General features: G+C 36.7%; 1 protein-coding gene across 4 annotated transcripts in view; it reads left to right on the top strand.

Annotated features, from left to right (window-relative positions):
• Positions 1-23901, top strand: part of RALGAPA1 (Ral GTPase activating protein catalytic subunit alpha 1) — a 199743-nt gene that overhangs the window by 25885 nt on the left and 149957 nt on the right. For all 4 annotated transcript variants that reach the window (XM_068991191.1, XM_068991192.1, XM_068991190.1 and 1 more), the window contains exons 2-6: positions 10281-10391; positions 10941-10990; positions 13818-13875; positions 17505-17548; positions 21940-22117. In XM_068991191.1, coding sequence (XP_068847292.1) covers positions 10281-10391; positions 10941-10990; positions 13818-13875; positions 17505-17548; positions 21940-22117 — 441 coding nt within the window. The remainder of the gene's footprint in view (positions 1-10280; positions 10392-10940; positions 10991-13817; positions 13876-17504; positions 17549-21939; positions 22118-23901) is intronic.

Here is a 23901-nt window from a genome sequence, read left to right as displayed (position 1 = left end):
TGTATCTGCTTGCTTTTCATGGTAAAGGACTAACGAATAATAAGTATTTGAAAGATGAAAAAAACAAACATCTTAAGTATTTATACAGGAGATAGGTTCCTAGCTTTTGTTTTGATGAATTAAAACATTCAGGACAGATATCAAGAGAGATTGACTTGCCTCCTTGCTACATTGTTAAATACAAGAGTGAGTTTGCCATTTTCATTTCTGTTAATCTTAATTTATTATATAAAAATAAAAATAGATTTTAGTAATTACTTTCTGAGTTATTTTTTTCTAGTTAAAATGATTTTCTAGTTAAAATGTTGGGACAGTAGACTATTTTTGAAAGCATTAAGAAAAAAGTCGTTTTTTTGGTTTTGTTTATATTGCTTTAAATTCCTTTGTAAATTTGTAAATTCCTGTGTTATGAGTGTTTTCCGAGTTTTGGGGTTTTTTGCTTAAGAATGCATTCATGGGGAGCTTCCAGGTGCCGGTAGTAAAGAATCTGCTTGCCAGTGCAAGAATGTATTCACATGTGCAAAAACTTCTGTGGACACAGAGGAGCATAGGTTTAAGTGTTGAGGAAATCACTGTAGATCAGTGCATTTCCTAGAGTGATTCCAGAAACTTTATTTTTAAAGTTCCATTTCACCCACTCTCACTTCAAAAAGCATACTGGAATGAAACTAATGAACATAGTGTTGAATATATATTAAATTAGATTTTTTAAAACCGCTTTATTGAGCTGTTTAAAATGTATGTTAGTTATAACAACATATAGTAAACTGCATATATTTTAAGTGTACACTTTATATTTCTTGTGAGCACTGTAGATGAGTTTTGCTTTTTTATCCATCTGATAGTCTTTAACATTTTGAGAGTATCATTTTTATTTAATGTGATTATGTAGAGTCTGTCATCTACTCTTTATCTTCTACTTACCCCCTTTGATTATTGTTCCTCTTTTTCTGCCTTTGTTTGGATTAATCAAGTATTTTTGTGATTTTTGTTTTCTTTTTTTTGGCTTATTACCTGTACGTTTTTATTTTCGTAGTTGCTTTAATGTTTATAGTACTTGTTTAGTCACTAAGTCATGTCTGACCCTTACGACCCCATGGTCTGTAGCCCACCAGACTTCTCAATCCATGGGATTTCTTAAGTAAGAATACTGTAGTGAGTTGCTATTTCCTTCTCCAGGGAATCTTCCCAACCCAGAGATCGAACCCGCATCTGCTGCATTGGCAGGTGACAGTTCTTTACCACTGAGCTACCTGGGGCAGCCCAGTGTTTATAGTACCTATATATACACATCTCTTAACATTTCACCTTAGACATTGTAATTTTGGTTGATACCTAGAAGCTCGATTCGAAGAGTTCTTTTTATACAGCTTCCATCCTCAACTTTTTGGATATGTGGAGTATAGTTATAATAACTGTCTTCATGTTCTTTTCTGCCTGCCGAACATCTGGGTTAAAATCTGGCTTAAATCTGATTTGATGATTATTTTCTTCATTATGATTTAGGTTTTCCTGCTTCTCTGCATGCCTGGTAGTCTTCAATTAAATACCAGACAAGAAAAATTTATTTCATCCTGGATATTTGTATATCTATAAAATTGAGCTCTGTTCAGATGATCTTAAACAGTTTGACCTGTTTGCATCTTGCTTTTATGATATGTTAGGTGGCTCTGAAGTAGTGTTCATTCTAGGGCTAATTGCTGCATCAATTGTGAGTTTTCCTAGTCTGGCTTGTGGGAATTAGGTACTCTCCAGAACTTTCCTCCTTTTATAAGGGGGGTTAACTTTAGTTATTAATTCTAAATTTTATTTAATTTTCGTCAGAGAGCACGTGTTAATCACTCAGTCGTGTCTGACTCTCTGCAACCCCATGAACGGTACCCCAGGCCCCTCTGTCCATGGGATTCTCCAGGCAAGAAGACGAGTGGGTTGCCATTCCCTTCTCCAGGGAATCTTCCTGACCTAGGGATTGAATCCGGGTCTCCTACATTGCAGGCAGAATCTTTACCGCTGAGCCACCAGAAAAGCCCAGAGAGCATGGTATGTGCTGTTTTTCTTGGTTCTTTTTCTCCTTAGTTTGTGTCCTTACTAGTTCACTTTTACATGAAAAGATTTATACTGTATTGAATTCAGAGTTTTAAGGGTAAAGTGCCAATTGTGTTGTTCAAATCTTATGCATAGTGACTAGCCTTACCTTTGCTAAATGAGACAGATGTGTTAAAATCTACCATACTTTTAAAAAATTTATCTATTTTTAATCAAAGGATAATTGCTCTATAGTATTCTGTTGGTTTCTACCAAACATCAACATGAATCAGCTGTAGGTATACATATGTCCTCTCCCTCCTGAACCTCCTTCTACGTCCCACCCCTCTAGGTTGTTACAGAGCCCAGGTTTGAGTTCCCTGAGTCATTCAGCAAATTCCCATTGGCTCTTTGTTTTAGGTATGGTAATGTGTGTTACCATGTCACTTTCTCCTATACATCCCACCCTCTCCAAAATCTACCACACTTTAAGTGACTTTGCTTTTCCTTAAATAGCTGTTGGTTTTTGCTCTTTATATTTTATAACTCTTCATGCAGAATTGAAATTAAGACTTCTTGGTAAATAGAGCTTTTTGTCAAAATACATTCAGTTCAGTCGCTCAATCATGTCTGACTCTTTGCAACCCCATGGACTGCAGCACACAAGGCCTCCCTCTCCATTGCCAACTCCTGGAGTTTACTCAAACTCCTGTCCATTCAGTCAGTGATGCCATCCAACCATCTCATCCTCTGTCGTCCCCTTCTCCTCCTGCCTTCTACCTTTCCCAGTATCAGGGTCTTTTCAAATCACTCAGTTCTTTGCATCAGGTGGCCAAAGTATTGGAGTTTCAGCTTCAGCATCAGTCCTTTCAATGAATATTCAGGACTGACCTCCTTTAGGATGGCCCGGTTGGATCTCCTTGCTATCCAAGGGACTCTCAAGAGTATTCTCCAACACCACAGTTCAAAAGCATCAATTCTTCAGCAATCACCTTTCTTTATAGTCCAACTCTCACATCCATACATGACTACTGGAAAAATCATACCCTTGACTAGATGGACCTTTGTTGGTAAAGTAATGTCTCTGCTTTTTAATATGCTGTCTAGGTTGGTCATAACTTTCCTTCCAAGGAGTAAGCGTCTTTTAGTTTCATGGCTGCAGTCACCATCTGCAGTAATTTTGGAGCCCAGAAAATAGTCTGTCACTGTTTCTGGTGTTTCCTCATCTATTTGCTCTGAAGTGATGGGACCAGATGCCATGATCTTAGTTTTCTGAGTGTTGAGTTTTAAGCCAGATTTTTCACTCTCCTCTTTTCACGTTTATCAAGAGGCTTTTTGGTTCCTCTTCGCATTCTGCCATAAGGGTGGTGGCATCTGCATATCTGAGGTTATTGATATTTCTCCCAGCAATCTTGATTCTAGCTTGTACTTCATCCAGTCCAGCATTTCTCATGATGTACTCTGCATATAAGTTAAATCAGCAGGGGGACAATACACAGCCCTGATGTACTCCTTTCCCAATTTGGAACCAGTCTCTTGTTCCATGTCCAGTTCTAACTTGCTGATATTCGAACTGGTGATCTGATATTTCTATCTCTTTATGAATTTTCCACAGTTTGTTGTCATCCACACTGTCAAAGGCTTTGGCATAGTCAATAAAGCAGAAATAGATGTTTTTCTGGAACTCTCTTGCTTTTTCCATGATCCAGTGGATGTTGGCAATTTGATCCCTGGTTCCTCTGCCTTTTCTAAAACCAGCTTGAACATCTGGAAGTTCACGGTTCACGTATTGCTGAAGCCTGGCTTGGAGAATTTTGAGCATTACTTTACTAGCATGTGAGATGAGTGCAATTGTGCGGTAGTTTGAGCATTCTTTGGCATTGCCTTTCTTTGGGATTGGAATGAAAACTGACCTTTTCCAGTCCTGTGGCCACTGCTGAGTTTTCCAAATTTGCTGGCATATTGAGTGCAGCACTTTCACAGCGTCATCTTTCAGGATTTGAAACAGCTCAACTGGAATTCCATCACCTCCACTAGCTTTGTTCATAGTGATGTTTCTGAAGGCCCACTTGACTTCACATTCCAAAATGTCTGGCTCTAGGTGAGTGATCTCACCATCATGGTTATCTGGGTCATGAAGATCTTTTTTGTATAGTTTTTCTGTGTATTCTTGCTATCTCTTCTTAATATCTTCTGCTTCTGTTAGGTCCATACCATTTCTGTCCTTTACTGAGCCCATCTTTGCATGAAATGTTCTCTTGGTATCTCTCATTTTCTTGATGAGATCTCTAGTTTTTTCCATTCTGTTGTTTTCCTCTATTTTTTTGCATTGATCATTGAGGAAGCCTTTCTTATCTCTCCTTGCTGTTCTTTGGAATTCTGCCTTCAAATGGGTATATCTTTCCTTTTCTCCTTTGCCTTTAGCATCTCTTCTTTTCTCAGCTATTTGTAAGGCCTCCTCAGACAACCATTTTGCCTTTTTGCATTTCTTTTTTTTGAGGATGGTCTTGATCACTGCCTCCTGTATAAAGTCATGAACCTCTGTCCATAGTTCTTCAGGCACTCTGCTGCAGTCCATGGGGTGGCAAAGAGTTGGACATGACTGAGCAACTGAACTGACCCAGACTTAGGGTCTGTGGGCTCTATGGTAGGATTAATGGTGAATTCCAAGAGCATTTACACTAAGGGAGCCCTTACTGGCCTGATCCTGCCAGTGCCTCTGTCCCCATGCCATCCCGTGCCTCCACAGGCAGCCCTCCAACACTAGCAGGTAATTTTGGTTCAGTGTCCTGTGGGGTCACTGCTCCTTTCCCCTCGGTCTTGGTATGTGCAAAATTTTGTTTGTGCTCTCCAAGACTGAAGTCTCCCTCTTCCCCAGGCCCCTGAAAGTCCTGTAATCAAATCCCGCTGGCCCGCAAGGTCCGATTGCATGGGAATTCCCAGTCCCTTTATCAGATCCCCAGGCTGGGAAACCTGGGGTGAGGTCCAGAACCTTTGCAACAGTGGGAGAACTTCTTTGGTATTACTGTTCTCCAGTTTGTGGGTCACCCACCCTGCGGTTATTGGATTTCGTTTTATCGTGATTGTGCTGCTCTGCCATCTCACTACAGATCTCTTTGTCTTTGGACGTGGAGTATCTTTTTTTTGGTGGGTTCCGGCGTCCTCCTTTCCGTGGTGGTTCAGCAGCTAGTTGCAATTTTGGTGCTCTTGCAGGAGGAAATGAACACACATTCTCCTACTCTACCATCTTCTCTCGTCATCTTTATATAATATTTCCATCTTGTTATTCTTCTGTGTTAGAACATTCTGAATAAGAGCACCAGGCTCTCTTCCAAGTATTTGTTTCTTTCTTTTGTCCTTTCTTCCTCCGTTTTCTCAGTTTCTTCTCACTTCTCCTATATCTGCCTTTCTTTAGAACTTGATAATGTATTATTTATAATTTTCCAGCCTGTTTGTGTAGTTTTACCCCCCTCCTCCCCTTTTCCTCCTACTTTTCTCTTCTGCTTTCCTCCTTATTTGTGCTTAACTCCATATTGTTTGTATCTTAATACTGTATTTTTGTGTTTCTTTCCCCTAACCTTTCTCCCTTCTCTTCATCCTTCCCTCCAATCTCCTTCCCTCCATATTTCCCCTTCAACCCCTTCCTGCCTTTCACCGTTCCACATTGTTACCATCTTCCTCTCCCCTCCTAGCCCTTTTCCAACATCCCGCTTCCTCCTTTTCTACTCTGTTTTCTTCATTTCCATTCCTTCTCCCCTCTCTTGTTTTGAGCTTGTATTTATTTTTATCCAGCATTTCTGTGTCTCTGCAATTGGAGAGGTTTTTGGTGTGTTATTCACCATATTGTTGCATCGGTCCTCTTTATTATTGGTTATTTTAAGGAAATAATTTGCATTGTTTGTTACTTTATTATTAGAAGCAGATTCCTTGTAGTACGCTTCGTAGTTTAGTGTATTATAATGCCATCATTTGAGAAAAAGTTCTAAATGGTAATTTTTTTTTTAAACAGGTGAGAAGGAAGAATGATATTGCAAAATTTGTTGAATTTTTGGTCTTCCAACTTGGGTTATGTGATAACTTTTCTAATGGAGGTATTAGTACAGGTGCTTGAAATTTAAGCTCAGGAACACTGGCTTCTAAACTGTAATTTTTAATTATGTACGTTACAGAGCTTAAATGTCTTCAAAGTATGTAGTATGAAATATGTTAACCTTATTCATAAAAAGATGTTAAAGAGACATCTGAAATTTTATTTGTGAAAACTCAGTGAGGTCTGGAACTGTTTTGCCACTTCAAGTTAGTATTCCCAAAGGTCTTCAAAGCATTCCTAAGCCTGAGTCAGTTTTTCACAATCTCAGAAACTTCAATCTTTATTTATAGTAGAACTGTTTCTTTGATTCCTTTAAGGAACCTCTAGTTCACAAACAAATCAAACAAAAATATTTCTAAAATTGGGGAAATTTTTGAATGTTTAAGCTTTTAAGTTCCAGCCATCAGTTTAGCACTATGTGGAGCACTCCCTCAGATTAAAATTTTGAAAAAAAAATCGAAGGTTTAAGAAGCTAAGGCATGCTTCCTGTCCCCCAAAGCATCCAGTATCTGTAAGAGAAGAATATAATTGGCACTCCATCTTGGAGTGGTGGGTCTGCATCCTCAGATTCAACCTACCATGGATCCAAAATATTTAGGAAAAAAAAAAAATTCTAGGAAGTTCCAGAAATCAAAACTTGAATTCACTGCACCCAGTCAGCTATTTATATAGTATTTATATCGTGTTAGGTTTTATAAGTAATCTACAGATGACGTAAAGTGTGTGTGGGAGGATGTGCATAAGTTAATATGCAGATATTATGTCATTTTATGTAAGGGACTTACTTGAGTATGTTTGGATTTTGGCATCTGATGGGTTCCTGGAACCATCACCTGCTTATATAGAGGGACAGTTGTACCAGCTAATGTGACATAATTAGGAGCCATATTGACCTGAACTTAATGGAGACATTCACAGAAAGAGAAAAAACAATGCCCATAATGGGTTATGGTAATTTGAGGGGGAGGGGGAGAAAGGTATTGGGTAGAAGTTTTTTCCATAATCTTTCTTCCTGCTTTTCTTTTCTTTTTATATTTTCCTTTCTCTTGTTTTATTATTTTAGAGAGTTGTTTTTAAATTAGTGAAGCCTTCTTTTATATTATTCTATCTACCTATCCTTTTATATCCACTTTTTTTGTGTGTTTCTTCTCCTATTTTCCCCTGACCATATAACTTTTGTGAATTGATGAGCAAAAGTGTTTTATGAGTTTTTATTTGCTAACTAGATCATTATAAATAGATACAGATTTAAAAAACAAACTTCTTAATTTCGATCCAGTACTTTTTATTAGTAAGTATGTAGTTTCCAGGCTTTGTTTAACCTAGTATATGGGAAGGAAATAGAGGCTGTCTTGGCTCCTAAATTATGTTGCAAAATCTTGAGCTGATTCACGTTTGCTTCTGTTATGTTTTGAATTTTTTTTGTTTTGCTTTGTTTTTTTTCTCATTTTCTTTTTTCCCTGGGGACATTAGTTTTGTTAGAAACATTAGTTTCAGGAAATTTAGTGATAATTATAGCAGTTTATTTCATTCTGATTTCATAGTTCTTTGTTATTTCAAACTACTCTATGGGGAAAGTAGAATACTTTTCCTGTTTATTTTAGTGTATGTGTTTTATTTTGGTATTCTGTAAAATGTTTAACTAGTATTCAGTGACTTATTCTTATCTTTGTTCTTTTCTTATTTTTCTTATAAATGTGTTAACACTGGAGGCTGAATAACGTAGAGGTTAAGAGCATAAGCACCAAGTCCAGGCTGTGTGTTGCTGTGCTTAGTCACTTAGTCGTGTCTCACTCTTTGAGACCCCATGGACTGTACCCTGCCAGGCTCCTCTGCCCATGAGGATTCTCCAGGTAAGAATACTAGAATGGGTTGCCATGCCCTCCTCCAGGGGATCTTCCCAAACCAGGGATCGAACCCAGGTTGCCCACATCACAGGTGAATTCTTTAGTCTGAGCCACCGGGGAAGCCCAGTCCAGGCTGTGTTGAGTTTAAATCCATGACTCTGTTTCTCACTAACTGAATTACTTAAACTCTCTGTGCCTGTTTCCTCATCTTTAGAGTCAGGATAATAATAGTACTTATTTCATAGTGCTGTTTTGAGGAATATAGGAATTAATTTCTATAAAGAACTTAGAAGAATGTCTGGCATATGGGACATATTGTTTATGTTAGCTGTTAACCACCCACCCCCCGCCCCCCGGCCCAGTTTTCTGAAGAGTCACACAGATACTGTTACAGGTAGGAATAGAACCTGGGTGTTCTTATTCCAGTCAAGATGAAGTAATGCTCTTTTGCGTGTCAGTAGGTTATGCAGTGTTTTCCAAGATATAAATTTCCGAGCTACAAAGTGAATACAATAAAATTAAAATAATTTGTTTATAATAAAACACATTTGCATGTTCAGCACTGTGCTTAGGTTTTATAAATGCTAAAGTAGACACACTTTCTGTCTTAAAGAAGCTATAGACTAGTCCTGGAAAAGAGATAAGAAAATACTTGAGACATAATTACTTTCATGAAAGAGAGTCGTACAGAACAGAAGGAAATAGAGAGGAGAGGGCATCCATCCCTTCCTCTGGGAGGGTGAAGGAAAAGGGAAACGGTCTTGGAAAACTCCATAGATGAGCTATCAATTCAGGAGTTATTATGAGTATTCATAGGATAAGATAATATACCACAGAGAGTTTAAAGTGCTATGTATATGTTGTTAATATTTAACTTTATACTGAAATCTTCTATTCAGCCTTTAAGCATTCCAAGAAATTAATTGATTCTTATCTTTAATTTGAGTTTACCAACAAGCAGTAGTTTATCCTATATTTTACTCCCAGAGTGTAAAAAATAATCTTTTTTCCAGTTACTTTTTTTCATATTTGTTTATTATAGAAGAGACACATGCTTTTTGTAAATGAATTTGAGTAGCTGGAAGTATATAAAAGTTGTTAATTCCTCCCCCTTTCCCCAACTTTCTCATTCCCTCTGAAAACAAACAATAAAATGCATAAGTAAAGAATCTGCCTGCAATGCAGGAGAGCCTGGTTTGAATCCTGGGTTGGGAATATCCCCTGGAGAAGAGAGGCTACCCACTCCATTACTCATGGGCTTCTCTGGTGGCTCAGACAGTAAAGAATTCACTTGCAATGTGGGAGACCTGGGTTTGATCCCTGGGTTGGGAAGATCCCCTGGAGAAGGGCATGGCAACCCACTCCAGTATTCTTGCCTGGAGAATCCCCATGTACAGAGGAGCCTGGCAAGCTGCAGTCCATGAGGTTGCAAAGCATTGGACGAGGCAGAGTGACTAAGCACAAGCACTTATATACCTGTGTAGGTATCTTGCTTTAAATGATAAACGCCATTTCCTTAGTTTGCACTTAAGACATTTCATGACATATCAAGGCTACTTTTTCCATTTTCTTTTTATCAAAATGCTCAAAGCTAGCCAAAATGAATGAATTTTCTGCATTCTATCTGTTTTCTTCACTTCATGTTTTTGTTTATGCCAAGAATGTCTTTCTTATTCAAAACCACCACATCATATCCAAATACCTTCCTGTCCGTAAAGATCTTTTCAGATAATACATTCTCTGTCAAAGCTTTTCTTTCCCCACCTTCACTCCTTCCTGTGTTTTGAAAGTAATTTTGTGTTAGTACCTAACACTTGCTGCTGTGGATACAGTTAAATGTTTAGTTTTCTGTGCTTTGGGCTACACTGACAGTTCTTATAACAGTATTTTATGAGTTTTGTAACACTTAAATGCCTATTTGGAAAGCCTGCTGTTAGGTATTTAAAATAAATGTATTTTAGTCATGTTTTATTACTCTTAGAAATACTGATTTTTAACTGTCTTGGGGAGAAGTTACAAAATGTGAGCTGTGAATTGAAAATAAAACTTGGTTTGGTTAATGATTTTGGATGAATCTTTCTGAGACATTTTCTTCAAAGATTATGATAACCTGATTTGGCAAGTTTTAAAAATTAAAACTAAATAAAATCTTTAAAAACTAAAGTTGTGAGAATAAGGTATAAATAAATCTCTCAAATATTTTGATAGAAGTTTAAGAGCAGTTCTTTGACATTTTTGAAAGAAACTTGCCACAGTAAATACTTGCTGAATGTGATATAAATAGTAATCACTAAAAACTGTTTTCATTTATTTTTCAGAGAATGCAGAATCCATTGATCTTAAACAGTTTTTTGACCAACATTTTTCACATATATATTATGTGTTTTTTGAGAATTTTGTTACTATTGAAGCTAGTCTTAAACAGAAAGGTAAGATGTTAAAATCAATCCTGGCTTATGCTGATGTTTCAAATAATTGTAATAAACATTCACTTAAAACAGACTCTTGCACACTGGAATTTTAGTATCATTTCAGTTCCCCTCTCAGATGGCTTGCAGACACCCTGCTTACACTGTGGGTTAGCAGTGTTAATAATAACTGTATTATTTTGAGAAGGCTTAGAAGATTTGCCTTTTCCCTGGTCAGATTTGTTTTCTCACCTTTACTCTGCCCTAGGGCCATGTGTCAGGTTTGAGCAGTCATTTTCATAATTTCATTTTTAAGAGCTCACTTAAGAGGTTGCCACAATATATTATTATTTGTTTTTTAGACATAAATATGTAGAACCTAAATGTAATTGTCTGAAGAGTAGAGATGCTATGATATTGTCTACACATTGAACAGAATACAGTTTAAATATTTTATTAGAGAATCACTGAGAAAAAACTATGCCTGAAATATTTTAAGCTTTTTAAGTGGTTGTTGACATTGAGGACAAAATGATAACGTTTAAATATTTTTCTGTAAAAATGTTTTAGGTCACAAGTCTCAAAGGGAGGAATTGGATGCTATACTTTTTATTTTTGAGGTATGTACCTACCCATGTAACTTTTTTCCCAAAATTAATTTTTGGAACATACAAAGGAAAAATATTGAATATTAACAAGCACTGTGAATCTGCCATGCTTTTTAAAAACTAAATTCTATTGTTTAACCTAAAAAAATACCTGTCTTAATTATTTTCTGAGGTATATTTTAGGTACAGATAGAATTAATGGTTTTGTGCATTTGAAGCCACAATTGGTACAATATTTATGGTGTTTACAAGCAATAAAAATTTTAATTTGTGGGATGTTTACACAAATGGAGAATTTTCTTTAAGAAATTCTAAAACATTCTTACTTGAGAGGATAAATTCATGGAACTGTTATATACCTAAGGAGTTCATAGTTTGTGGTTTAACTACTTTTCATTGGAAACTTGTATAGAATAGTTTTAAACATTTTATACATTGTTGTTCTACCACATTACTTTTTATTGGGGTGGGACAAGTTTGTATTGCTAAAAAAGCAGAAGGAAATAACATATGATACTCTGTTAAAACTTCTGTTTTATTTTTGGCACAGTGATAAAAATGAGGGACACACATGCTTTTCAAATAACTCCTTGCTCTTCATTCTGGCTTTCAAATCAAATAGTGATAGGAGTATTCCAATCTTTTTTGAGAATTTTAGCAATCAGGAAACAGCCAGGATTAATTAGACCTTGTGTTTTGAAAGGCATAAAGAATTTAGAAATCAGTTTCTAAAGATTGAACTGTTCTATTTACTGCTAAATGTTTTGTATATTGACTATTTTGGTATGGTTTAGAAGAATTTAAAGAATTTGATCTTTCTCAGTTGCTGAGTTAGTCACAGCTTAAAAAGGGAAAGTTTAAAAAAAAATTTTTTTTTAAGCATTCCAAAAGAAGTAACTTGGTTTGGTACCTAGTTCTGCAGTTAATTTTCATTTATCATTAACCCTGAGGAATTTGCTCATATTTACCTCCCAAAGTGTTTGCATGAATTGTTTACAAGGGGAATATTAAAGCATGGAGATTTTGAGAAACAGTAGAAAAGTATGTACAGAGAAAAGATAATAATTCCTGGAAAGTATTCCTTCAGACATTTGTGAAACTATATTTAGGAAATTGAGATCATTGACTAGTTAACAGAAGCTCTTTCAGGGTATTCCTTCTATTAAAACATAATCCTTATTTTTCTGTATGTAATCTATACTGGTCATTTGTTACTCTGAACTGAAATGTTTGTCTATAATCCATCACTAAATTTCATTAGGAAAATTAATGTTAAATATGGGGTTTTTATCTTTCGGAAAAAATACTTAACCTGTGTGCTGTTTTTGTACTTATGATGGTAACAATATCTGACTTCCACCTTTAGAGACTAATGATTTAAAAGATCAGGAAATTACCTAAATACACTGAATGCCTTTTTCTGGAATAAAGTTCATCATTGTGGAATGTTATTATGACATAGGATTGATATTCTGTTTTCTTCTGTGTAGCTAAGAGTGTACAAGATTTCTTTCATCTTTATATTACTGAATAAAAAGATGATAAAGTGTAATTTAATAGTGACAGTGTAGAAGTACTTTAAGTAGTTCACAAACTTGTCTTTTTAGTTTTCTATAATTTTATCTCTTTCCATACCGCAATAAATATAATTATACAGTTGCTGGCTCAGTATGGGAGAAAGGTAGGAGAGCAAGGCTGAAGAATTTTCTGTATCTTATGTGGGAATAACACCTGTCTGTGAAGAACTTTACAATTTCTTCATCATCCTCTTACATGAGAAGGACTAGAGACGATTATCAAAAGGAAGATAGAGAAGTGTAAAAACAGGCATACCATTCTTTGAACAGAATAGTATGAAAGCACTAATTCTGGAGATAGGAATCTGGAAGCTGGAATCTGTTTTTCCACTTTCTAACCTAAACACATTTCTTAACCTGTTATGGCAAATGAGATCTCTCCTTTTAGGATGGTTTTGAGGATTAATGAAATATCCTTTATATAAAGTGTCTATTATTTGGCCCTTATGAACATTCAATTAATGATGACTAAATAGTAATAAAATAGAGCAGCAATAATAACAAATACCATTCAGCAAGCAGATGAGTACTGACAGCATAGTTCAGCGGCATAATAAGGCAGCTATTGAAGTAGAATAATTCATACAGGTGCAATATGTAAAGAAAAATAAAGACAAAATTTTGAAGATATTATATGTAAGAAATATTCCAGACTTGTAGAAGTATGTATGGGTTAGCTTAACCATAGGGCTCCTGAATTTAAAATTTTTTTTCTCATACCTATAACCATTATAATATATAACTATCTTTGGGTTCATGTGATTAGTACAAATATTTGATAGGATTTTTGTGAAAGCAAAATATTTCCCCTCTTAGGTTTATCAAAATAGGAGAAAGAACGAACTACTTGAAGTGAAAATATAACAGGTATTAGTATCTAAAAGAATTTAGAACAGATCAGTAGTTTCTACAGAAAGTCTAAGAACAGAAAACAAGCCTTAAAAAATATAGTATTTATTCACTAAAGAGAAATATAACTTTTACATCATTGTAAAAGATAAATTTCATCAGTTTCCTGTTCCAAGACTTAGTATAGCCCATTGTTTCCTAGAGTTTTCAGATACTGATCAGTATGCCAGTGCTGAAGTAGTGCCACTACCATCAGACTAGCTCAGAGATGATTTTGTATTTGTAATACTGTCTTCTGCGTAAGAAACTCTTAAAGGCTTTGTGTAAGTTCTTTAATTTTTCACATTGTTCAAGATGTGGACTTGTTACTTGCTTTTCATACTTTTCTTTGTTTTATTCATATTGATTTTTAGAAAATTTTACAACTTCTTCCAGAAAGAATTCATCAGCGATGGCAGTTTCATAGTATTGGTAAGTAATATAAATACTACTTCATATTTGAAATAAGTGATAATATTTGAACATATTCTGTAATGAGTTGGCTATTACTTGAAATGAGTTCATAGTTTATACTTTAGTAAAAATAAAGAATACAGAATTAAACTTACTGGGAATATGAGATAAAAACATACATGAAGGGATATTAAGTTTCATAGTGGCATGTTAAATTTCTTGGATCCACCTGTTATTACTCTGAATATGTTAGCAATGATGATAAACTATAAAGCCTAAAAATAAAAGTAGACTCTACATCAAAGTAAATATTCTGTAATCAGAAATGGAAGGCAAATGCAAAGTGTCAAGTGTAAGAGCCATGGGTTCCAGGTTTGAAAGCAGGCAGTGTAGGTTGGCAGTTTGCTCCATTTAAAAAAAAAAGGAGGGGGGGGAACCTGGGGTTTAGCTTACTGCTTAAAGAGCCAAAGTAGAACTTCCCAGATCAAGAAATGAAGCTGAAAAGGAAAAGGGGAAAGGAAAAACATACAACCCTGCTGTATTGATTACTGTGAAAGACCAAATAGACAGGAGGTCACAGGCTTCTCTTACAATGAGTTAAGCCAAGATGCTGGCTGGCTTGGAGTCTGGTTCTTTAATAATCAGAAGATTGCCACAGGACTCTCTGACTCTCATTGTAAGCCTTTTTTCCCTCTTGGATGAAAAAGGAATCTGAAGGTAGGCAATTTCTGGCTTTGGTTCAGTGTCTCAATTAGAACAAAGGTGATTGCTAGTGATTCTCGTGACCTCTCTCTTGTGGTGAATACACAGATAGCCACCATATCTACATTGTTGAAGTAGAATGTTACAGGCCTTATATTCATTTGTAAAAATTGTATTTTCCTCTTAAAAAAGAGTCATAGATTTATTTAGGCCCTACAATTCTTAATCAGTTGTAGCAAATAAAATCTCTAAGGCTTTGAAACTATAAGTCATCCCAGTTAGCAGTTCTGGAAGCAAAAGAAACTACATACAGGATGGATATTGATGCAGGGGCTAAAAAAAGACAAAATTTTAAATAATAAAGCCTGTTGAGAATAAACTTTTTTGATAAAGCTCAAGACTAAAAATGATGTGTCCTTAATATATAAAGAACTCTGGAAACTCAGTAAGACAGACAAGTTTTTTAAATATGCAAAATACTTGCATATATATCACACCAAAGAAGACATATAAATTGCTAATAAGCATGATAAGGTGCTCAATAGAATAGTGAAATCCTATTTTTTATTTCATAATCATTAAAATGTTGTTGGTTATCTGTGAAGAAACTTCTCTAGACATCTGAACTTGTAAAGTTTTTCTACTGAGGACTGTAGTTTTCAATCTGTAAAAGAGCTTTGGGCTATCTAGTTGTCATGTTTAGTAGTATTCCAATAAATGTCTAATTTTTCTTTGTCACTAAGAATCCTTAAAAAAAAGTAACTTGAACAACTTTACACTAACAGGTTAGGCAGTTTTTTCTTTAACATATTTATTTACTTGACTGTGCGAGTCTTTGTTGCAGCATGTGAGATCTAGTTCTCTGACCAGGGCTGGAACCACTGGATCACCAGGGAAGACCCAAGGCAGTTTTAATAAAATCAACAAATTCATAGAAAGATACAAATTATTCAGACTGACTCAAAAAAGAATGTGCTCAGTCCCTCAACTGTGTCCACCTCTTTGTGACCCCATGGACAGTAGCCTGCCAGGCTTCTCTGTCCATGGGGTTTTCCAGGCAGAAATAGTGGAAATAGCAGAAATAGCAAACCTTTCCTTCTCCAGTGGATCTTCCCAGCCTAGGGACTGAACCCGCATTTCCTACACTGGTGGCAGATTCTTTACCACTGAGCCACCTGGGAGCCCTCATTAAGATTACTCACTCTCAGTTGCTGCTGCCAGAAAAGCTGTATTCCATTTTGCATCTCCTTGTGTCTGCCGTTGTTCCCTGTTGCAGATTACTTTAAAAACATCTGCTAATTGAGAAGGATTCATTTCAAATTTACTGTCTAATTTCTATAAGTTTTTAATCTCTGGGGCACTTAAAGTAACAATTATAAATCTTCTCACAAAGGAAAGCTTAATTCCAAATATCTTTAAAAGATGTAATATCAATTGGTTACAAACTCTTTCAGAAAATGAACTCTTCCCAGTCTATGTACATGTCTATTATTATCTTGATAATAAAGCCAGATTAAAGACCTCACAAAAGAACACAGTAGTGTTCAATATCCATCATAAACACAGAGGCAAAAATCTTTAATAATTTACTAACTAAATTTAGTAGTATGACAAAAAGACTGTATGTAAATGGTAACCAATTGGGATTTATCTCAGGGATGCAAGGTTGGTTTAATATTTGAAAAGCATTTTGTGAAAATTACAGTATTAATGGAATAAATGTCAAAACCACCTGTAATGCTGACTGTGATGTTTATTTGACTGTAATGCCAGTAGAAGAAAAAGCATCCAACAGAATTTACTGCCCATGCATGATTAAAAACGCTCATCAGGTTTGATTAGTTTTCCACTTAACTTCTTTTTCTGTTCCAGGGTTCAGTCGGTGATACTACAATGCATTTAGCATGTGTAGATTTTTTTAGAAGAGCTGATTAAGACCTAGGCTTCATATAGAATTGTTTAAAGAAACTGAATTTGCTCAGACACGAGGAAGGGAATTGCAGATAAATCAACACAATTTGTTGAAACATTAAAGCTTATTTTAGTATGATAAATAAAACTTAAGCAATAGAGTCACAGTCTTAATCATTTTATATATATATTTCATATAAAATATGTAATCTTGGTGTTACTAGAAAGAATAAAGATGCAAGATTAGAACAAATAGCTGTAGAGGAAATTTCGTTACTGGTATAAATTTTAAACATAGAAACTATTTCTAAATATTTTATGGATTTATAAATAGTAATAAAATATTTTTGGAGATAATAAAATCTGGATAAGATTTCTTTTGGGAAGGGAAGGAGGAAAATGATACAGGATGAGTTCACAGGAGGCTTAAGTGATACTTACATAAAACATAAATAACATAAATGAAAATTTGAAATTATAGGAAACATGAGACTGTTTAGATTTGTTCAAACTGAATGGTGGACTTCTGGTTGTTTGTGAATATTATTTCATTATTTTATTGTAGATTTGAAATATTGTATAATTACAAGAAAAATTATTTTGAATACTTCGAGTATTTTGAAAAGAAAAAGTAGTACAGGGGAAACATTAAGAAATACTACAGTTTTAGGTGTTTATTTGATTAACTATATAATTTTCTACATTGGTTTTTATTTGTATTAGTGATGGTGAAAGTATTTATATTCTTCAGTTCAGTTCAGTAAAATACATATTGTTGCCTTAAATGCAATTTTGGTTTTATTGTTTGTTTTAATAGGATCAATCATATTTAATTCCAGTAAACCATGTGTTAAAATGGTGACTTTTTATATGCCCTCTTCCCAAGACTATGGCCAGAGGGATGTTAAGGTCACCAAGAACAACTTGGAGGTGACCAAGGACTTGTTTTTAAAGTGTTTTGAAGTCTCACTGATAACTCTTAACATTTAGAAATGAATAAGATATGAATGTTTAAAATCATGTTTTCTTTTCAGGATTGATTTTAAAGAAACTACTGCACACAGGAAACTCCTTGAAGGTATAATGCAATTATATTTCTTTTTTATATTAAAAAAATTATTTGAATTAATTGTTTTCAGCTGTGCTGGGTCTTCGTCGCTGCACAGGCTTTTCTCTGGTTGTGCCAAGTGAGGGCTGCTCTCCAGTTGAGTCCTGGCTTCTCATTGCGGTGGCTTTTCTTGTGGCTCCCAGGCTGTCGAGTACAGGCTCGGCAGTTGTGGCACACAGGCCTAGTTGCTCTGTGGCATGTGGGATCTTTCTGGACAGGAATTGAACCCAGGTGTCCTGGATTGGCAGGTGGTTTCTTTACCACTGAGCCACCAGGAAAGCCCCATTTCTGTGGGTTGTTTTTTTTTTTTTAACTGAGTAAAGCATATAGTCAACTGCTCCACTTGCCTGCATCATTGTTTTCCTAAATAAATATGAATTATCTTCAGTTCCCTTGATTGAAGTGAAATCACTTAAAAAATAGCAACATGGTCAGTATGCATGAGGTTGACTGTGCTATTGAAAACTTTTTGTAGTTTTACCACTGCATTTGACTCATTTGGCAGAAACACAGTCAGCTTTTGATGTCCATGGGTTCTACATCCATATCATTTTATATATCGGACTTGAGCATATGCTGATTTTGGTATCCATGGTAGGGGAGGTCCTGGAAGCAATACCTCATAGATACTGGGGGACAGCTGTGCTTTTCCCTGTGGTCCCCAGAAGATACAAATTATTAAGCTATTCAACAAATAATTCTTCATTTTACCATAGCTATGGTGAGATGTAGAGGGGAAGTAGTACATCTGTTAAAAATGGTTTGTTTATTGTTATTATTTTTTCTTTTTTATTATCCCATTGTGCTGTGGTTAGAAAAGCTTCTCAGTCCAAAAGCATCTTGCTGTAAGTTGGGTAAAAGTCTCATTGTAGGTACTTTTGGTGTCAAAGCTTGGGTTTGTAGTACAATGGGATAAGCCTTCCTACAGCTTTGTCCTGTTTCTAACTGAACTGAGAGGGTGGCAACAGATGCCTAGCTTTGGCAGTGGCTGTTTACAAACCATCCATGTGTGCTAAGTTGCTTCAGTCTTGTCCAACTCTGTGCTACCCTGTGGACTGTAGCCTGCCAGGCTCCTCTGTCCAGGATTCTCCAGGCAAGAATACAAGAGTGGGTTGCCATACCCTTCTCCAGGGGATTTTTCCAACCCAGGGATTGAACCTTGATTCTGTTACATCTCCTGCATTGGCAGCTGGGTTCTTTACCACTAGCACCACCTGGGAAGCTCAGTTCTGTACAAAGCTGTGATAGAGGAATATCTGAAGCTATCAGTGAGGTTAGGTTAGTGAAGCACTTTGTGTTTTGCTTGGAGATTTGGAGTTTGCTTTATTTTCTCCTTTTGTTGTCCTGAAAGAGCGTTCTTCAGTTTAAATATTTATTTTCTGTGTATTGGGCATTGTTCTAGTTGCTTAAAAATACAGTAATAGGCCAAATTTGCCCTTTAGAAGTAAATAAAATGAGATAATTTCAGGCTGATAAGCCTTTAAAGGACAAGAGCAAAGACTTAGCAGTGAATCTGGATCCCCATGACCATTCCCCCGTTTAGCAGTTAATAGTTATACCAAGGAGTGGTCATTGCCCTCTCTCCTTTCTTCTTGGATTAGAGTGGCAATGTTGGGAAGAATGGAAGTAAACAAGAAGGAAATGATTCTGATTTTTTATAAGTGAAAGTTATAGTATAAAAATTACCTGATAGCTTTAAGTAGTTCAGTTCAGTCATTCAGTCATGTCCAACTCTTTGTGACCCCATAAACTGCAGCACACCAGGCCTCCCTGTCCATCACCAACTCCCAGAGTCTACCCAAACCCATGTCCATCGAGTCAGTGATGCCATCCAACCATCTTACCCTCTGTCGTCCCCTTCTCCTCCGGCCCTCAATCTTTGCCAGCAGCAGGGTCTTTTCCAGTGAGTCAGCTCTTCACATCAGGTGGCCAAAGTGTTGGAGTTTCAGCTTCAACATCAGTCCTTCCAATGAACACCCAGGACTGATCTCCTTAAGGGTGGATTAGTTGGATTTCCTTGTAGTCCAAGGGACTCTCAAGAGTCTTCTCCAACACCACAGTTCAAAAGCGACAATTCTTCAGCATTCTTTATAGTCCAACTCTCACATCCATACATGACCACTGGAAAAACCATAGCCTTGACTAGATGGACTTTTGTTGGCAAAGTAATGTCTCTGCTTTTGAATATGCTGTCTAGGTTGGTCATAACTTTTTTTCCAAGGAGTAAGCATCTTTTGATTTCATGGCTACAGTCACCTTCTGCAGTGCTTTTGGAGCCCAGAAAAATCAAGTCTGCCATTGTTTCCACTATTTCCCCATTTATTTCCCATGAAGTGATGTGACCGGATGCCATGATCTTCGTTTTCTGAATGTTGAGCTTGAAGCCAACTTTTTCGCTCTCCTCTTTCACTTTCATCAAGAGGCTCTTTAGTTCTTCTTCATTTTCTGCCATAAGGGTGGTGTCATCTGCATATCTGAGGTTATTGATATTTCTCCTGGCAATCTTGATTCCAGCTTGTGCTTCCTCCAGCCCAGTGTTTCTCATGATGGACTCTGCATATAAGTTAAATAAGCAGGATGACAATATACAGCCTTGACGTACTTCTTTTCCTATTTGGAACCAGTCTGTTGTTCCATGTCCAGTTCTAACTGTTGCTTCCTGACCTGCATACAGGTTTCTCAAGAGGCAGGTCAGGTGGTCTGGTATTCCCATCTCTTTCAGAATTCTCCACAGTTGATTGTGATCCACACAGTCAAAGGCTTTGGCATAGTCAATAAAGCAGAAAGAGATGTTTTTCTGTAACTCTCTTGCTTTTTTGATGATCCAGTGGATGTTGGCAATTTGATCTCTGGTTCCTCTGCCTTTTCTAAAACCAGCTTGAACATCTGGAAGTTAACAGTTCACATATTGCTGAAGCCTGGGTTGGAGAATTTTAAGCATTACTTTACTAGCGTGTGAGGTGAGTGCAATTGTGCAGTAGTTTGAGCATTCTTTGGCATTACCTTTCTTTGGGATTGGAATGAAAACTGACCTTTTCCAGTCCTGTGGCCACTGCCGAGTTTTCCAAGTTTGCTGGCATCTTGAGAGCAGCACTTTCACAGCATCATCTTTCAGGATTTGAAACAGCTCAACTGGAATTCCATCACCTCCACTAGCTTTGTTTGTCGTGATGCTTCCAAAGGCCCACTTAACTTCACATTCCAGGATGTCTGACTCTAGGTCAGTGATCACACCATCGTGATTATCTGGGTCATGAAGATCTTTTTTGTAAAGTTCTTCTGTGTATTCTTGCCACCTCTTCTTAATAGATTCTGCTTCTGTTAGGTCCATACCATTTCTGTCCTTTATCGAGCCCATCTTTGCATGAAATGTTCCCTTGGTATCTCTAATATTCTTGAAGAGCTCTCTAGTCTTTGCCATTCTGTTGTTTTCCTTTATTTCTTTGCATTGATCGCTGTGGAAGGCTTTCTTCTCTCTCCTTGCTATTCTTTAGAACTCTGCATTCAAATGGGTATGCCTTTCCTTTTCTCCTTTACTTTTCGCTCCCTTCTTTTCACAGCTATTTGTAAAGCCTCCTCAGACAGCCATTTTGCTTTTTTGCGTTTCTTTTTCTTGGGGATGGTCTTGTTTCCTGTCTTCTGTACAGTGTCACGCACCTCCATCCATAGTTCATCAGGCACTCTGTGTATCAGATCTAGTCCCTTAAATCTTAAATCTCTTAAAGCCCCGATCAGTAACACTGAAGAAGGTGAAGTTGAACAGTTCTATGAAGACCTACAAGACCTTCTAGAACTAACACCCAAGAAAAATGTCCTTTTCATCATAGGGGACTGGAATGCAAAAGTAGGAAGTCAAGAAACACCTGGAGTAACAGGCAAATTTGGCCTTGGAGTACAGAATGAAGCCGGGCAAAGGCTAATAGAGTTCTGCCAAGAGAACACATTGGTTATAGCAAACACCCTCTTCCAACAACACAAGAGAAGACTCTACACATGGACATCACCAGATGGTCGACACTGAAATCAGATTGATTATATTCTTTGCAGCCAAAGATGGAGAAGCTCTATACAGTCAGCAAAAACAAGACCGGGAGCTGACTGTGGCTCGGATCATGAACTCCTTAAGTAGTTAGAGACCAAGTTTATTTGTTCAGAATCCATAAATTTAGATTTATAAGTGCTAAGGGGTCAGTAAATTGTCATGGCTATCATTCTGTCTCCCTCTGCTGCCTGCCTTCCTTTTCTTCCTCTCCTTTGGAGAGTATCAGTCTGTAACCATCTTCCAGAGAATTTTTGCATGGAAGGAAGAAAATATTTCCATTTTAAATAAAACTACTGTTTTTCATTTCATTTCATTTTAGATTAGGCGGGAAGGTGTTCGGCTTTTCTTATTATGGTTGCAAGCTCTTCAGAATAACTGTAGCAAAGAACAGCTTTGGATGTTTTCATGCTTAATCCCTGGATTTTCAGCACCACAGTCTGAATATGGACCTCGAACTTTAGATAACCTCATTAATCCTCCACTCAACCTACAAGAAAGTAAGATTCATCTTTTCCATCATTATTTTAAAAATTTTGTGTAGTTTGTTAATATATATTTTTTAATGTCTGTACATTTTTAACTGGTTAATCCAAGGCCGTGTTTTTAAATGTGGGATTTATAAAACAAAACTCAGAGGAAAAGGATTTGAGGTTGCGGGTCAGGGGGTGGGGGGTTTGAGCAGGGTAGGGGGAGGGGTTTGAGGGTGGGCAAAATTGGTGAAGGGGATCTAGAGTTACAAACTTCTAGTCAGAAAGTAAATAACGTAAGTCATCAGGATGTAGTTGATGACAATTGTTGTGAATTTGAAAGTTGCTTAGAAAGTAAATATTAGAAGTTTTTAACCACAAGAAAAAAAATTTTTTGTAATTTTGGTGACAGATGGTAAATACTTATTGGCATGATTTTTTTATAGTGAATACAAATGTTGAATCATGTACACCTGAAACTAGTATAATGTTGTATGTCAGTTATACTTCAGTAGAAAAATGTTAATAAATAAAAATTTTAACATCCAGGTATAATGAGACCAACAGATCAGGAGATGATTGCTGTTAAAAAAATAGCTTGTTACTCATAGTTCCCAGGAGAAGTGGTTGTGCCACACCAAGGAGGGTGGTCACACAGGGAAACACCAGGGTCAGTCGGGGATGGGGCTTAAAGGGTAGGGGTGGATATCGTGGGCAAGAGCTCAGTCAGAAATGTGTGAAGTAGGGTGAGAATGTCTAAGACTGGCTAGTTTGGATAATTTTATTAATAGCAGGCTCTGGGGCATAGAGGTTGTATCTGGTTATTTGGTACCTAGGCCTAGGGGTCATTAGGTTAGGGGATTAGTAGCCTTGAATGTATGGAGAAGGAAATGGCAGCCCACTCCAGTACTCTTGTCTGGAAAATCCCATGGATGGAGGAGCCTGGTAGGCTGCAGTCCATGGGGTCGCGAAGAGTCGGACATGACTGAGCAACTTCACTTTCACTTTCCACTTTCACCCATTGGAGAAGGAAATGGCAACCCAGTTCAGTGTTCTTGCCTGGAGAATCCCAGGGATGGGGGAGCCTGGTGGGCTGCCGTCTATGGGGTCGCACAGAGTCAGACACGACTGAAGCGACTTAGCAACAGCAGCCCTGAGTGCAAGAGCCCAACAGAGGAAGTGGTAGAGATATGGGCTCTGGATATTTAGTTTGTATTTGAAAGACAAACTTTCAGGCCTGTAGTTTTCTCTCTCTAGGAATTAGCTAGCTGTGCAAGAGGCTTTCTCACTAGGGCCTGTAAGACCCCTGTTATTTATTGTTTAATATAGGCCATTTTTACATTTAATTTTGAATTGTCATGTATCAGCTTGTATCCTTAGGTAATTTTGATGTACACTGAAGTCCAAGTATGTTTTACTTTGTGCAAAGAGAACTGTTAAAAAAAAATCATCTTTGGGCTTAATTTCTTGCCTTCTATTTACTTAGAAATAGGTTTAGGAACCTGCTTATGCTAAACCAGGTACTGATTGTGTTGCCTGGGAAATATTTAAGAGAATTTAGCTAGTTGTGGGTTGATTTTCTTGAATTGCTTTTGTTATAATCAATGTTTATGAATATCTAAAAAGTTAAAAAATGTGTAAGTTTCTTCTTTTTTTACAAGTGGACTTTTATAAACAGGGAACTAAAATTCTAACTTCTCTTTCTTTCTGGAAGGGAAATATTAATAGTATTTCATCCTTTGAATAAAATGCTACCTTAAACAAGAGTGGACATTACCTAGGGTAATCAGATTGTCCTTTAATTGATGAATAAG

Source organism: Capricornis sumatraensis, chromosome 19 (assembly GCF_032405125.1).
Source record: "Capricornis sumatraensis isolate serow.1 chromosome 19, serow.2, whole genome shotgun sequence".
Lineage (NCBI taxonomy): Eukaryota > Metazoa > Chordata > Mammalia > Artiodactyla > Bovidae > Capricornis > Capricornis sumatraensis.
Note: the sequence above shows the minus strand (reverse complement) of the source record. Positions and strands in the feature narration are given on the sequence as shown.